Source organism: Anarrhichthys ocellatus, unplaced genomic scaffold, assembly GCF_004355925.1.
Source record: "Anarrhichthys ocellatus isolate YVR2014 unplaced genomic scaffold, GSC_Weel_1.0 scaffold47, whole genome shotgun sequence".
In the NCBI taxonomy this organism is placed as follows: domain Eukaryota; kingdom Metazoa; phylum Chordata; class Actinopteri; order Perciformes; family Anarhichadidae; genus Anarrhichthys; species Anarrhichthys ocellatus.
Window position 1 is genome coordinate 2,696,084 of NW_022280077.1, and position 14,407 is coordinate 2,710,490.

At 40.5% G+C, this 14,407-nt stretch overlaps 1 protein-coding gene across 1 annotated transcript; it reads right to left on the minus strand.

The window, feature by feature from the left end:
• Positions 1-927: 927 nt before the first annotated feature.
• glra2 (glycine receptor, alpha 2) lies at positions 928-11,770 on the minus strand. Its single transcript, XM_031869409.1, has 9 exons — positions 11,300-11,770; positions 10,381-10,502; positions 8,151-8,218; positions 6,327-6,550; positions 5,039-5,121; positions 4,811-4,948; positions 4,504-4,718; positions 3,347-3,496; positions 928-2,634 (listed from the first exon to the last, which is right to left on the minus strand). Exons 1-9 carry the CDS (start codon positions 11,383-11,385, stop codon positions 2,362-2,364), a joined length of 1,359 nt encoding a protein of 452 aa, XP_031725269.1. The 5' UTR covers positions 11,386-11,770; the 3' UTR covers positions 928-2,361.
• Positions 11,771-14,407: the final 2,637 nt, after the last annotated feature.

Here is a 14,407-nt window from a genome sequence, read left to right on the forward strand (position 1 = left end):
GCTTCCCTAAACCTTAATCAACGATGGAAAGTTGTTTTCCCTCTTTAACACAATCGTAAGCTGCAAATTATTCTCCTTTTCATAAGCCGTTATACTGAACTTGATTGCGTAAAGGCTTTTGCATCCCTGCATATTCAAAACTGCAATAACAAACTGCAGAGATGGAAGGCTGTGTCGGTGAAATGGATGGTCTATCCATGCTAGGATTGGTGTTATTGATTCGTTCATAATCCCTGTGTGTTGTGCATTAAAATAGTAGTTATATGATTCATGCAACCTTTTCAGAAAACCTACCACAGGCCATGTATTATTCATCTTTTAGATTAATATAAGATTGATGGATCCTGGCATTACCCACAGTATGAGAATGAATAGCATTATTTTTAGGACAATGTAATTACAGGATATAGAGAGCTGGTGTGGCCACTCCTGTCTCTTTAAGAATGATATATTTGGGTTATTCATTGCTTTTGTCTGAGCACACGTGCAGTTACAACAGGTGGAAAGAGCTGAAGAAGCATCTTTATTATAAATGTCAATTGTCCTCTCCTGTCTGTGAATGCCTCGCAACTCTTTTCCATTTAACTGATCGGTAAGCCCCAACCTAATGGACACAACACTACAGTGTGAAGTCCATTACCATGCATTAATGGAAACCCTGCTGTCAGATCGTATCTGTGTCACCCCAGACCACCCAGCGATCCACGGCGCGCGTCATCACCCTGACTCAAGGTGCTCGGTGAGGAGACTGTTTGTCCTTTTCTTTGATTTGATCTTCAAGCAGCGAGCTAAAAGCATTTCCACGTGTTTGTGCTTTATTTTGTCAGTTATTTTCTTCTGAAAAGGCTTCCCATCTATTCCTTTCTTACATGCAAATAAATTATATATAGTGTAATTGCACCAACAAATGCATGATAATATAAAACAAAGCCCCCAACCATATACATGACAGGAGAAGTGGAAGTAAAGTAAATATGGTGCAGTCAAGTTTATTGATGTACGGACCAGCAAATAAGGAATAGCATTCAAAAAAGGAGTTGTTCACCACAGTATATCAGGAGTGCAAGCACCACTAGCTGCTCTGTACCATCAATGTTATGCAGTTCTGTCCTTCACTGTTGAATCCATCTACAAACACATGTCATCATCCAGCAACAAACACGCCAAGTGAAGGGAAACAGGCCACAGCGGAGGTTGTAGAAGTATACAGAAAGCTATTCTTTTTTTAATAAACATAACCTTTCCTCCATTACAATAAATATTTCATCACACTAAATCTACAAAAAACATAGGCTCAAACTCTAAAACCATACCAAAGATACCTGGAGTATTTACCTGGAACATAAATGAATACATGTGCATATGGACATATGACACCATTGAGTAATGCAGTGCGTGTTCACAGTTTGTGGGCTAACCTATACACTTGGCCAATTGTACTTTTATGAACCTAGCCTGTGAAATATATGATATATTTGTTTAGATTATTTTAGAATAGAAATGAAAAATGTGGTTTTTTTTAACATTGGAATAAACTTACATTGATTTTAAGTAACCTCCCTTGTCCAAGAATATGATTTATAATACACCAAACAACAAGTGGACGTGTGGCCACAGGTAGAAAAGATCAAACGCTGCATTCGGCTCTGATAGACCACTGAACAAGAGGAGATGCTTGAAAAATAGAGAAGCACTTCGTCTCTCCAAATCTTTGATGTCTAAGGCCTCAAGTATTTCATAAAAATTCAGTATCCAATTTTCATCTGCTTTGTTCGCGCTCATGCCTGAAATGTGTGCTGCTGCCTAATGTCTGACCGATGTGTCTGTGTGTGCTTTTTGTTGCCCGTACGCTATGCTGCTTTATTTTATACAAACGGAGAGGAAGTGCCATGACAATAGTACAATATAAAAGAGTCCTAAACATCCTTTTTTTTGCAATCACAAAAAAGTGTTTGAGTGTCTAATTACGCTACCTTACAGTTACAACTCCATGGAATGTTTCTTTGTTCCTTGTACAGATGCCAAGGCAAAATTGATTAAGAAAAAATTGGTCCATCTTCTCCAGCATGTTACTGAGCCTCGAGTTAAAACCATTTTTCCAGATCTGTCAGGAAATGTTATGCAGCAGGTCAACAACAACAACAAAAATCATCAGCGTCTCAAGAGCTGCTCGCAATGTCCGAACATGAGCATTACTGTACGATGCATGAACATTATACATTATCCCTGAAAGAACAACACCTTCATCACCACCATGGGTCCTCTCAATGCACATTCTCCCATCTCCTCTCACTGGGCTTTCCAAGCATTTCTCAATCTGAGAAATTAAAAAATAAATGTTGTTTGTCCAGGGTTAAGTCTTTACTTCTGGTGGATGTCCTCATACCTGATGATCTTGTAGGTGACCCAGTAGAAGACATTGAAGATGAGGAATGCCATAGGAAAGGCGGCCCTGGAGATGGTGTCTATCCTCTTAGCCCTGTCCACATACTTCTTCCTCATGGTGTCGATGTCCTTGGGGACTGATGGTTGAGGGTTCGCAGCTGGAACAGCGTTCTTGACAGCTGAGCCGTCCTTCGTTGGGAGACACTGACTCATTTTGTAGCCAGCGAAATTAAAGCGGCCTTCATCGTCCTGGAAAAACACATGCATTCGTGGACAGAATGAACTTGCTTGGTCTTTTTTTTAAAAGATTGCAGCTCTTCTTACTGGCCGCTGGCTCAGTGTTGCTGTTAGCAATGTGAACATGAACACTAATCATGAGATAACAGTTTTAAATTTAAAAAAAGACAACCTGATGTACTTTAACGATAAACCACTGCTTAGGGAATTAATATTGATTTCCTAGTCATACTACATAAATATTCCAACAAGAGTCTATAAGGTCAAAGTTACCCACAGCATTGCTTTGAGCTAAAAGCGTCAGCATGCTTACATACTTACAATATCAATGCTAACATTTAGCAGACATAACGTTCAGCAGATATAATGCAGATATTGAAACATCTCAATGAAAATGACACAGGTCAACCTCATGGTGTCCATGGCATCGTCAAGTTATTTGGATCCATCGTTTGGGAGCCTGTGCCAAATTTGTAACCTATTGACCTGGTACGCAGATGTTGAGATATTTCACTGATAAGTGAAAGATTTGACCTTTGACCTGGCCAGTCAGATTATCACAGAAGTCATTACAATTCATCCTCTGGGTACCATGAATGCCTGTACAAAATTCCAGTCTGCAACAAAGTGGTGCAGACAACAGATGGATTTTGCTGTGGACACTTAATGTGGCTAAAAAGTTTGATAACCAAACACCAACATTGTAAAGACTTTGGAAGCATACCTTGTGATTCCTCCTCTGTCTTCGCCTCAGGCGAAGGAACTCTTTCTGTTGCCTGGAGACAAAATTAACCCCAGCATATTCTAGCAGTGCAGCAAATACAAAGAGCAGACACACAGCCATCCAGATATCAATGGCTTTCACGTAGGAGACCTGGAAGAGAAGACAGATTTCCTTTGTTAGATCCTCCAAGGTGACAGCATCAGCTAACAGTTCAAATATAGTATGAATTCACGCTTTGACTTGAAATATTGGTCGATTTGATTTTTTTATTGGTAGATCTTTCTGTATTCATTTTAAGCCCTAGATCTGTATGATCTACTCCGTTTTCTTTATTTTTTTCTCCATTTATCTTGCTCATTATGTCAGTTAACCAAGATTTCTAAATGTCATTAATATATTTTCAAACAAATGTATCAGAGCTGCCAATAATATCAGTGATTGTGTGGCAATAAACAGCAGGAAATAATTGCTTCCTTCACTACCAATAGAAAGAGAACTGTATTATTAGGTTGTAACTCTAGCACTGTTTTGGATATGTTTCTTTTTGGAAAGTGAGGATGAAGCTGACATTCTTTACTGTTCATCAGTGTGACCACCTAACTCCATGGCAGCTGATTAGCATGGGGAGAAAACAACTCAGCTTTTTGAGGGCGGTTAAGGCATATTAAGTTATTGTTTTCTTAAATCTGAGCTCTCAAAGGCTTCTGTTTAAATATTTATCAGCTTGCGTGTCTTTTATGTGAGAACCTCTGACGTGGCCGAGGCCTTCGGTGCTCGGGTGCAGACTGCTGCGTGGAGAGTGACTGATCATCAAGATTCATCTCTCATTGCCTGTAGTACCCTTCACAAAACGAGCACAGCAGTTTACCCTGATTGAAAATAAGCTACCATAGACTGCCAGCGCTGTTGGCAATGTACACACGCTTTAGATGGCACGGCTGGAACAAAAATGTTGAATGCACCAACCAGGTCAAAAGAGCTGCACACTTAGGGTTTACTCATCCCTGAAATAAGATGTCTCTCAATATGTTCCAACATAAGAGGTTTTTATGTGATTTTCCATGATTGAGACCTATAGATTTGATACAAGCACAAGGTTTTCTAGACCTGCATATTCAAAACATATATGCAGCTGGGTCAACTAAGTGAGGTTTCACCTTTGGAAGAGATGCTCTGGAGCCGGAGCTTTGGGTGGTCATGGTTAGCACAGTGGTGATGCCCAGCGCCACTCTGGCGGGAGCAGCATCCATATTGATCCAAAACGACACCCATGAGAGGATGACAATGAGGAGGGAAGGAATGTACATCTGGATCAGGTAGTACCCCATCTGTCTCTCCAGATGAAATTTTACTTCTATACAGGTGAATTTACCTAGAACACAAAAACAATTCAGCTACCAGACCAGGAGAAATGTTAGGAGTGTGAAATACAAGCAGCATGTGGTTGTGTGTGGGTCCTCTGACCAGTGTTGTAGTGTTTTGTGCAGTATCCCAGCTCCTTCTCTTCCCTCATAATGAACTGAGGCAGCGTGAGCCCGTCTGACACCTGCACCGCACCGTTCTCCAGCCACTCGAAGATCAAGTCATTCATGGTGTACCCGACTAGTGACAGAAAAGAATAGATTAATCAATATCTGGATATGCGAGTGTAGAAAGCGCCCGGGACAAAACTGAGACAAAGGCAATGCTTACAACTTTCCAGTTGCATGGTACAAGTTTGGACATCCATCGGAAAGTTCTTCAGATCCATCGGGCAAGACAGAATGAGAGTCAACCTATGATGCGAGGAAAAGTCACAAAATAAGATGCAGTGAACACACCAATGAATATATTTGATTATAAATCTTGAACAAGTGGAACATGAATTGAACATAATTGGCTTGCAGTTGGTACTTTTTTTGGTAATCTCTGTATCGTGTGTGTGTCTCTTTCTCCTGTGCGATAGCCTCTGACATATCATGTCGGATTTCCTTCAGCAGGTTCCCATCACACTTTCATTACTTCAACGTATTGTCTCTGTGATGCATTGTGGCCCACAGTCTGCTCACTCTGTCATTTCTCTCATGAATGGAGAGAGTGGCTAACCACCTTTCATCCCTCCCGTTGACCCACTGCGCCTCCACACCTGAGCCTCTCTAAATGGACTCAAAATTGATCTGCTTCATAGTGCATCATTGCAGAAAGAATCGAAAGCCGCATTGGAATTGAAGTTGTATTGAAATTAAATAAAACATATTTTCATATCTTGTACTGGGTTTTGCTCAAATGTTTGGACTAATGGGCCTTTAACATGTCATCCATTCTTGCCTGGATGTTTCAGAGTCTTCCACAATGCTCTTTATGTAGTACAGAAATCCTGCTTGCGGAGAGACCAACACGAAGAAGGATTCACATTTTTATATTCGCTCTGGATTCTCAACTATTTCCCTGAGATTAACTTTGCAATCTGTATTCTTTTATTAAAAATCTACTTCAGACACGAGGATGTACTGTACTTCAGCGAATGATGACATTTCAAAGGAGTGATTATAATGAGATACAATCCATTTATAACTGTATCGTTTAGATTGACACTCTTTGATGTTTGAGAGGAAATGTAAGAAAAGCAATGAGTGAACATGTCCTGGGGTGAGCTGTGCATCGGAGCTTTTGGTTCTCCGCCGTATCATTTTATTCTCTCAGAACAGATTCCGGCCTCAGCTACAGACCTACTGTACAATACCAAATGTTACCATTTATTATCAAAAAGAAAACTGGAATATATCTACATTTAAGTTTTTGATTGTTCATTTTTTCTTAACTTAATTAACCAATTATCAAAATAGATGCAAATTAATTTTCTGTTCATCAACTAATCACATAATCAACTGAATGGTTCAGCTGTAGTGTGAAGCTCCATCTTTAATTCTTGAAGTCATTTTTTATTCTGTTGTTGTTGTTGTTGTTGTTGTTGTTTATAACAACACATGCAACACCTCACCTGATACTGTAGAGGACAGTCCCATCCTTGAAGATCCGCAGCAGCTTGTTGTCTGTGGTGACATCATGGAAGTTGGCCCCTTTCTCGTTGGCAAAGAAGAGGTCTGGCTTCCATATGGAGTCCAACATGGACGGGTCCAGGTCGAGGGAGGAATCTGGGTATTTACTGTACGCCAGCCGAGGGTCATTCCACTTCTGCCGCAGGAATATATTCACTCTGTAATCCTGCAGAGATGACAAGCAGCTTTGCATATTTTGTAATCCAGTGATTGGGGTTATGAGAAAGCAGTCATCGGTATCAGCTTTAAATATTACATATACACCTTTTGATGAGAAGAAATAGAAACACTGCATCTTCATGATTATTCAAAATACGCATCTATCATAGACAAAATGATAACAATAGCAAGCATCTATACCAAATGTAACACCTAAATGTTCACGTTTGTTTCTTGAATAGTAGAATGTAACTGTACATTTTCAAGTAGTATTCTGAGGTGTTTGTACTTCACTTGAGAATTTCCATTTTATGGTACTTTATATTTCCACTTCACCATATTTCAGAGGGATATATTTTACTCCATTACTTTATTTGACAGCTAGATGAAAATATTGGATCATCTTAAAAAATAAAGATGCATTTTAGTAGGTATTTACACAACAGTGAATAAAGCAGTTAAAATGATCTCCACTTTAACCAACTTCAACATTAAAATGCTCTGAATGCATATACATAATACACAATATACAATCATGCTCAGGAAGGGCACATGTGCATAATGAGTTGCCAACTGAAACTTTAAATTTTGCTGCAAATACTTCTTTACTTTTTACTTTACACTGTCACATTCACCCAATTGCAACTGTTGCGAGATGCAAAACATTTAAAAACACATGATAGATCATTAAATGGATGAGGAACAAAAAAATCATCCAGCAACACCAGGTGTGTTTAATCTTACATTTCATACTCATACATACTTCATATCAAAAATGACATGTTGTTGAAAGTTGCATTTGCAAAACACTGATCGTAATAACTTTTTTTTATTAACCATAATTATGTAATATCCATTATAGAAGCTAATGGTGGAGTTATAAGATGAAGTGGCTGATGAGGAAATCTCAGACAGTGCAGTTAGTATCAGTTAGAGTCACAAAGCTGAGTTGCTCAGAGTAATTGATATGTCATGATGATGAGAGGCCCTTATGTTGTTTGACATTTCATCAGAATATTGGCGGTTCCAAATATTTGCATGCGTGTCTAAAGCTGCGTAATTCCCTGGCAATCGTATGAGCGTCAGCTCCTGCGCAAATTAACATCCTTCATTCACAATCGAAGTAGTTATCATCACTCATTATGAATCCTTTGATCGTGATGAGTTTTCATGCAGCCTCACAGGTTTTTATATTTTTACCCCCTAAGCAGCTGGATGCTTTTCACACATCACAGATCAGCTTGTTTGAAAGCCTGAGCCCCGCCACCCACCGTTATCGGCTGCACTTTAAGTGACTTACTGGTTGGGATTTATCGTATTATTTATTGAACCTGGACTAACACATGTATAAGGGGCATCATGGGAGAGGAAACCAATACTTCTTTGGATAGCCAGAGAACATGTTTTGCATCTATAATGTCTGTGTTCCCCAATGGAACTGCCAATAGACTATTTTTAATGGCAAAAGTTAAGTGTTATGGCAGGGGAAGACGCAGCAATGATAAAGGTTTAAAACAAAGTAGATTAGGTAAAGAAACAAGATGATTAAGTCTTAACTCCTGAGCAAGGGTCAGGACTTTAGGACATGCGCATAATGCTCAACTCACCATTGTAGTTTCTGCTATAGAACCAAAGCTGTTGATAAATATGTTGCAGGTAACATTAACTGGTGGACCTGCAGGTTGAGGGATAGATAACACATTGTGCAGAAATCAGCCAAAATGCCAGAGGAACTCAGCGTAGTTGTCTCTGTGACAGAGCCGAAACTGTTGATGAAAATATTGCATGTAACTTTTACGGGTGGGGGGGGGACCTGTGAAACGGAATGACAATGACATGACAGGAAAAAGCCTTGAACCACAAGGACGACTGGGTTTGGAGCGGTGGAGATGTTTCATCAGGAAATTTGGGTCTGTTGGTTCACAAGCTGCTGTTTCACTGTGTGTGTGTGTCAACATGCATTATCAACAAGCACCGGTTCTCTTGTTTCCTTCTTTCATAGGAGCTCCAGGAGTGGATGGTGACAGATCGCATGCTAAAACCAGACACAAAAGATCACATATCGTAACATAAATATTGCTGAATTTTATTAGAATCCAGTTGTACTCAACAACATACCATAATTGGTATCTGTATAATAACTTTTTCTGGTCAACGCAATGTACATTTTTTCTTTTAGCCGAATAATTGATTTGTCGATGAACAGGTAATTAACCTGCAGCTATTTTGATATTCACTTAATCGTTTAGGTAATTTTTAAAAAACAAAACTGCCAAATAAATCCCTGGTTCCTGCTTCCAAATTGGGAATATTTTTTTTAATCTTCTATGATACATCACAAAATATCTTTGGGTTCTGGACTATTCAGAAAAAAAGCAAGCAATTTAAATATTTCTCAATGTACTAAATGATTAATCAAGACCGTAATATACAGGTTATCTATGAGTTTACTCGTCAGTTGCAGCCGTACAACGATCTGTTAGTTCCAGTATCCTCCCAACACTGTGAGCAGTACCCAGCATGCTACAGTATAATGAGTAGAGTCCTTCTTGTGGCCTGAACAGACATCTCTTTGCAAGGCTTGGCAGCTTGAAAGTCACAGCAAATCTCTTTTCCCTATCTGATAAGTGAAGTTGTAAACCTGTCACAGTGCCCTTCCCCTGTGCTTTCCTCATCAATATTGCATAGCACTTGGTATTAATATTTGCCTCAGTTTGTCGTCAGGTAGCTACATTTAACAGCAGTAGCAGAAAAATAAAGCAGAACCTCCTCTCAACAAACTCAGCAAGGAAATCTAGGTCAGCCTTCAGAAATACAGTTCAACACTCTTCAAAGTACGACTAGCAGGTTTGCAACCAAAATCCTCTGTTTACATCGCTGTGGGTTTAGAAAATAGTGTTTGTTTTTTAGCTGTGAGATGATTAATTTTAAAATACAGAGCCAATACAAATACAATCAGCAACATTAAAAATCATGCTTAATGCCTTTTAATCCATGTGTGCTAATCCTCTCTTCATTAGCTAGAAATAGTTGCTTTCACTTCATCCCTCCTCTGAAAATGCCAGCCGGTGTTAAACAGGCTGTCCTCCTCCCATCTTATGTCCATTTCAGCAATCTTGTCAACATCTTCCTTTTTCTTTACCAGATGGAGAGGAAATATCTGGGCCATGTGTTTCTGAATCCCGCTCATCAAACCCCCTGCTACACTGTCTTGGCTGCTGCAAATAACTCCCCAAACAAACAAATCCCAGTCCACCTGACCCAGCTTGGAGCGGGCCTGAGCCCCAGCGGGCCACCCTCTTCTCACTCAGCTCCGTTCCAGTGACAGATGCTGTGTCTGTCCCCAGCATCAACATCAACAACACAGGAAGTCAGTAGCCTGCAGCCTTGCCACGGGGGCATCAATCATCACTTGGCCTGCCATTGTGGCACCCCTGTCTGCAACTGTGACTGTAGTTACAAGCTTTTTTTCGGTTTCCAAATTATGACTTAATTGGAGATGCGGATTGTTTCTGACATTTTACCCAATGAAATCAGGTGTGTGATGTTACAATGATTCAATTCAAGCCAGGACAACAATGTTACTTTCAACTGAAGTGCTTTATTGTTCTTATAAGAGGACTGGCAGCATGGTATCTTAGCATCAGACAACAGTCAATGGATCTCCAGATAAGTAATAGAGCTAAAGTCTGGTGTGTTTAGGGGGAGGTGGATACTGTATTCTGCATGCAGAAATACTCACACAATCTGTTTCTGTGTTTTTGTTGTAAAGGGGACACTTTGTGTAAAGTGAGGTGTGTGAAAATATCCGAAAGACAAAGACAATGATAAACAAACCTTTAAAGTTCGGTCTTATTCGTGCATCATACCCGGACGTGCGACCCATGAGTGAGTCTAGAAAGTCTGATGGAGACATGTTGGAGGATGATCTGGAATCGTGCTCCTTGGCATCCACAACTCTGAAACAAACACACACACAACCACACACACACACACACACACACACACACACACACACACACACACACACACACACACACACACACACACACACAAACACACACACACACACACACACAGAGAGAGAGAGAGAGAGAGAGAGAGAGAAATTACATTATCAGACTAAAGTCCCGGCTGAAAACCAGGAGTTAAACCTTATCTCTCGCATAACAGCTGCCTGGGAGTGATGGGCAAGCACAGGGAAACTAGAAAAAGCGTTTAAGAGAATACACGTATCAGACGAATCTTGCGTGATTTCGACAATGTGGGCATTTTCTTTTCACAAGAAAGAGCTATATTTTAGTCACATCATGCCAGATTACTGCACAGATATCACAGCATGCTGTAATTTCATGTGACACGTTGTGAAATTGTTGTTATTATGACTCAATAGAATAATTAATAATACTACGTGCGTAAATATCACAATACAGTCATTGTACTTACAGGCAAAAAAACAAACAGCATGATGATATTATACATTTTACCTAAAGGCTATCACGAGGTCCAACTAGCGCTCACAAAAGCAATTCAAGCAGTTGAAAATGCGGAGCAACTTTAATCCTAATCAAAGCAGCTCTCAAGCAATTCCTACCAACTTAGTCTGTGCAGAAAGAAGTCACGGCCCATTTCATGTTGTTTCTTTAATTGCGCCAATTACTTGACTAAATGATCTTATTATACAAACTTGAGAAGGGAGAAATAATTCGTTTTCAGTCCATACAATTACATATATTTGATAAATTAATTTGCGTACCTGAAGTTGTTTGTCTCCATGAAATATGTAAATAAAGCTGCCAAAACCTTAATAAAGGACCGATTCATTCCTGGTGGGTTTCCCATGTGCTCACTTTTTTATTTCTTCCATATGTTTACATTTGTCAAACACATAATCCAAATAGGGGTACCGCTTTCTTCCTGACCAAGTCGTGGGCGTTTGGATGTTCTTGTGTCACACAAGAATACAGGAGACATTCCTCAACGCAGCCACAAATCATAGTTTAGTTTCACGAAACTCTGACTCCCAAAAACAGATTTCTCAAAGCGGAGGTGTAAAGAAACATCAGTCCATTGGTCGGACGCCGAGAGGGTGAAACTCCAAAAACGCATCGCCTGGAAGCCTTTTGCGTTGGCTAAAATCTGAGAGCTCCCGCTGTGAAGAAAACCCCGCTGGCTCGTGTTGTTACTTATGAAGTGAAATCTTTCGCAGGTGGAGGACCGTCCTCTGTTGAGGAATGGGAGGGGACCGCCTTTTCTCATTTCAGCATACACTTGGAAAGCTCCGGGCTCCATTACGCGCAAGCGCAAGGCTTAAAAGTGGTGGACGTGAGTTGGTTTTCAATAAGTCCAATATACAAAGGAGGTAATAATCAGAAACACATTCAAACATTGTCTTCAGTGTCTGTTACATAACGAAAGGTGTCAGTTTTAAGTGCTACGGCAGCGGCGCATCATATATCGACTGTCTTTATTAAGGTTCCATGTTTCCCAGTGGTGTAATTAAGCACAAGCAATTATATGGATAATGTGGGGAGTCTAATGCAAATCTTTATCTTCTAGTAAAAACTTGAAACCTACACTTGTAATAACATACAATTAATCAGGGATGCAAATCAGAAAAAAGAGATTCATAATGTGGGTGTGTAACACAAGATTAACCGGGTCATTAACTGGGTCTGACATCATCCTGTGCCTCATCCTTGTCTGTTTAGAGCAACCTACATCTTCACTGAGATAAGAAAAGTGTAAACAAAGCACGAAGCCGCTGGGAGAGTATTTGGTGCCCTGGTTGCCCTGGAAACAGATTTCCGAGGCATCATTGGAAATTCTGAAAGGTTGGCCTCCCAGATCGAGACAGAAGAGAGCTGACTGACAGAGGAACAGACAGAGACGGTGGGAAAAATACTATAGTTTGGCTGAAGCCCAAGGATGGAGGAACCGAGGTTTAGTAGGCCACCACACAGATCTAGTAATCATTATTCAATGGGCCTGATATGTAAGCTTTAGGTATTGATACAGAGGCTGCATGGGAAACCTGGCAGTGTGAGGATGTGAGTGGGCTGTGAGGCTCCGTGGACCACAGGCATGAGTGACTCATTCCACATGAACACACAGGCATGTGCTGTGGAAGAAACATCTAAACTTCAGTGAGGGAAAAAAAAGGTATTTCATTCACATCAAGCCAACCGCATGCAATGGTGTAGTGAGCTGACTCTCAGCACATTACGTGGCTCAATGTTATGGCATGCTCTGGGCCATACTACACTTTATTCTCACACTCGGTAACTGACCAGTTTACCATCCTGGCCTGTCTTAGCACGAGGTTCTCCTCTTTTAATGCTGAAGTCCAAATTAAAAGTGTCATGTTGTATCTCATGGTTTGCTTGCTCTGGTCTGGGGATTTAACGTCAGTGTGTCATCAAAGGTCTTGTGCAGCAGTGTGTGGGACTCCATAAATACTGAATGCCTCGTATGAATTATTGACCAGCAGGCACATGTAGCCTACCGCATGTCCATATTTTGTTTTTAATGACAAAAGCAAACAAACAGACTTTGTCTTGCAAGTATCATGATGAGCAACACATCATCAATGTGGATGACTCCAATGTCATTGATTGCCTGATCTGAGGTTTTGTGAAGTCACTTTAATGGATACATTTCCTACTGGTTAAGGGCCAACATTCTCTCTGTACTCAAGTCATTTATTTCCCATCTCTGAGACAGCTGCAGTTGGCTTGTCTGTGTAATGACAACCAACCAGAGCTCCAGTTGGCGATTAGCTTCCATAAGGAAAGACTTTTGGGGCCAGGTGGGTCACGTAATTAAAGGAGAACAAGTCAAATCTGCGTGTCATTAGGGGGAGAGAGAGATGTCCTGCGCCTCGGTGGGTGTGTGCGTGAAAGGAGAGAATAAAACAGAACAATTCTTTAGACTACACTGTCTGTCTGTCTCATTTATCCAGCAGTTTCCACACAGCCATTAAAATGACAGGCTCAAGACGGTGTCTTAAAGCTGCCCACACACACCAAAGAATGGTTGATACCGTCTGTTATTAAGGGTTTTGCATCATCTGGTTTATTGCGTTGTCTAACAGGATTTGCAGCACAATCTATAGCTTTAAAATGAAATATTTTCTAGTCTCTGTGTTATAATATTACAATCCAAAATAATACACATACGATTTTAAAAACACTGTAATATTACTGATACTATACGACTGTAATTTTTCCATCTTTATTTTCACACAGAATCCATGTAGGCTGTGTGTGTTGCTGCTATTGATCGCCCTCAAATAAGTTGTGGACTGGCTGGAGAGCTCACCTGGAAACAGAAAGCGGGCTTTACCACCCCAATGCTCATGTGCACTGGACTGGAGACAAATGAGAGCTGCACAATATCAATTGCTCCATCGATTCCTTGTATCTTTATCCCACTTAATGACTTTTTCGCTCTATAATTTAACTCATGGAGCTGATCCCAGGCCTAGCAGGGATACAGAGAAGTAACTTGGTGGTGGGAGCTATTTTGATGAGACAACGCAACATGCCGGAAGAAGAAGGCAAAGGATTTAATGAGTGGATTCTTGAAGAGAAAGAAGGATTTGCGAATTCTCTAGTGCCACAACACCCAATACACTTACCATAATCTCTGTCGTAGAAAAATGAAGCTATTTTGAGGCACACAAGCGAATGATAAACATGTTTAGATTATACACAAATCTTGGCTGCGCCACCGACACATGGAGAAATGTTTAAAATACTCCTCTTTAGATATAGTATAGGAGAGCTATAGAGTTAACCAAGGGGGGGAGGGGGGGGGGGGGGGGGGTGGGTCCAGGTTCCTCCCTCCCACACGGAGAAGGAGG

Excerpts from the sequence above, each read along its gene's own strand:
- glra2 (XM_031869409.1), bottom strand. The coding sequence starts at position 11,385 with ATGGGAAACCCACCAGGAATGAATCGGTCCTTTATTAAGGTTTTGGCA. Across the intron at positions 4,949-5,038 it reads TACCATGCAACTGGAAAGTT|TCGGGTACACCATGAATGAC; the intron begins GTAAGCATTGCC and ends TTCTGTCACTAG. Across the intron at positions 3,497-4,503 it reads CCAGAGCATCTCTTCCAAAG|GTCTCCTACGTGAAAGCCAT; the intron begins GTGAAACCTCAC and ends CTTCTCTTCCAG.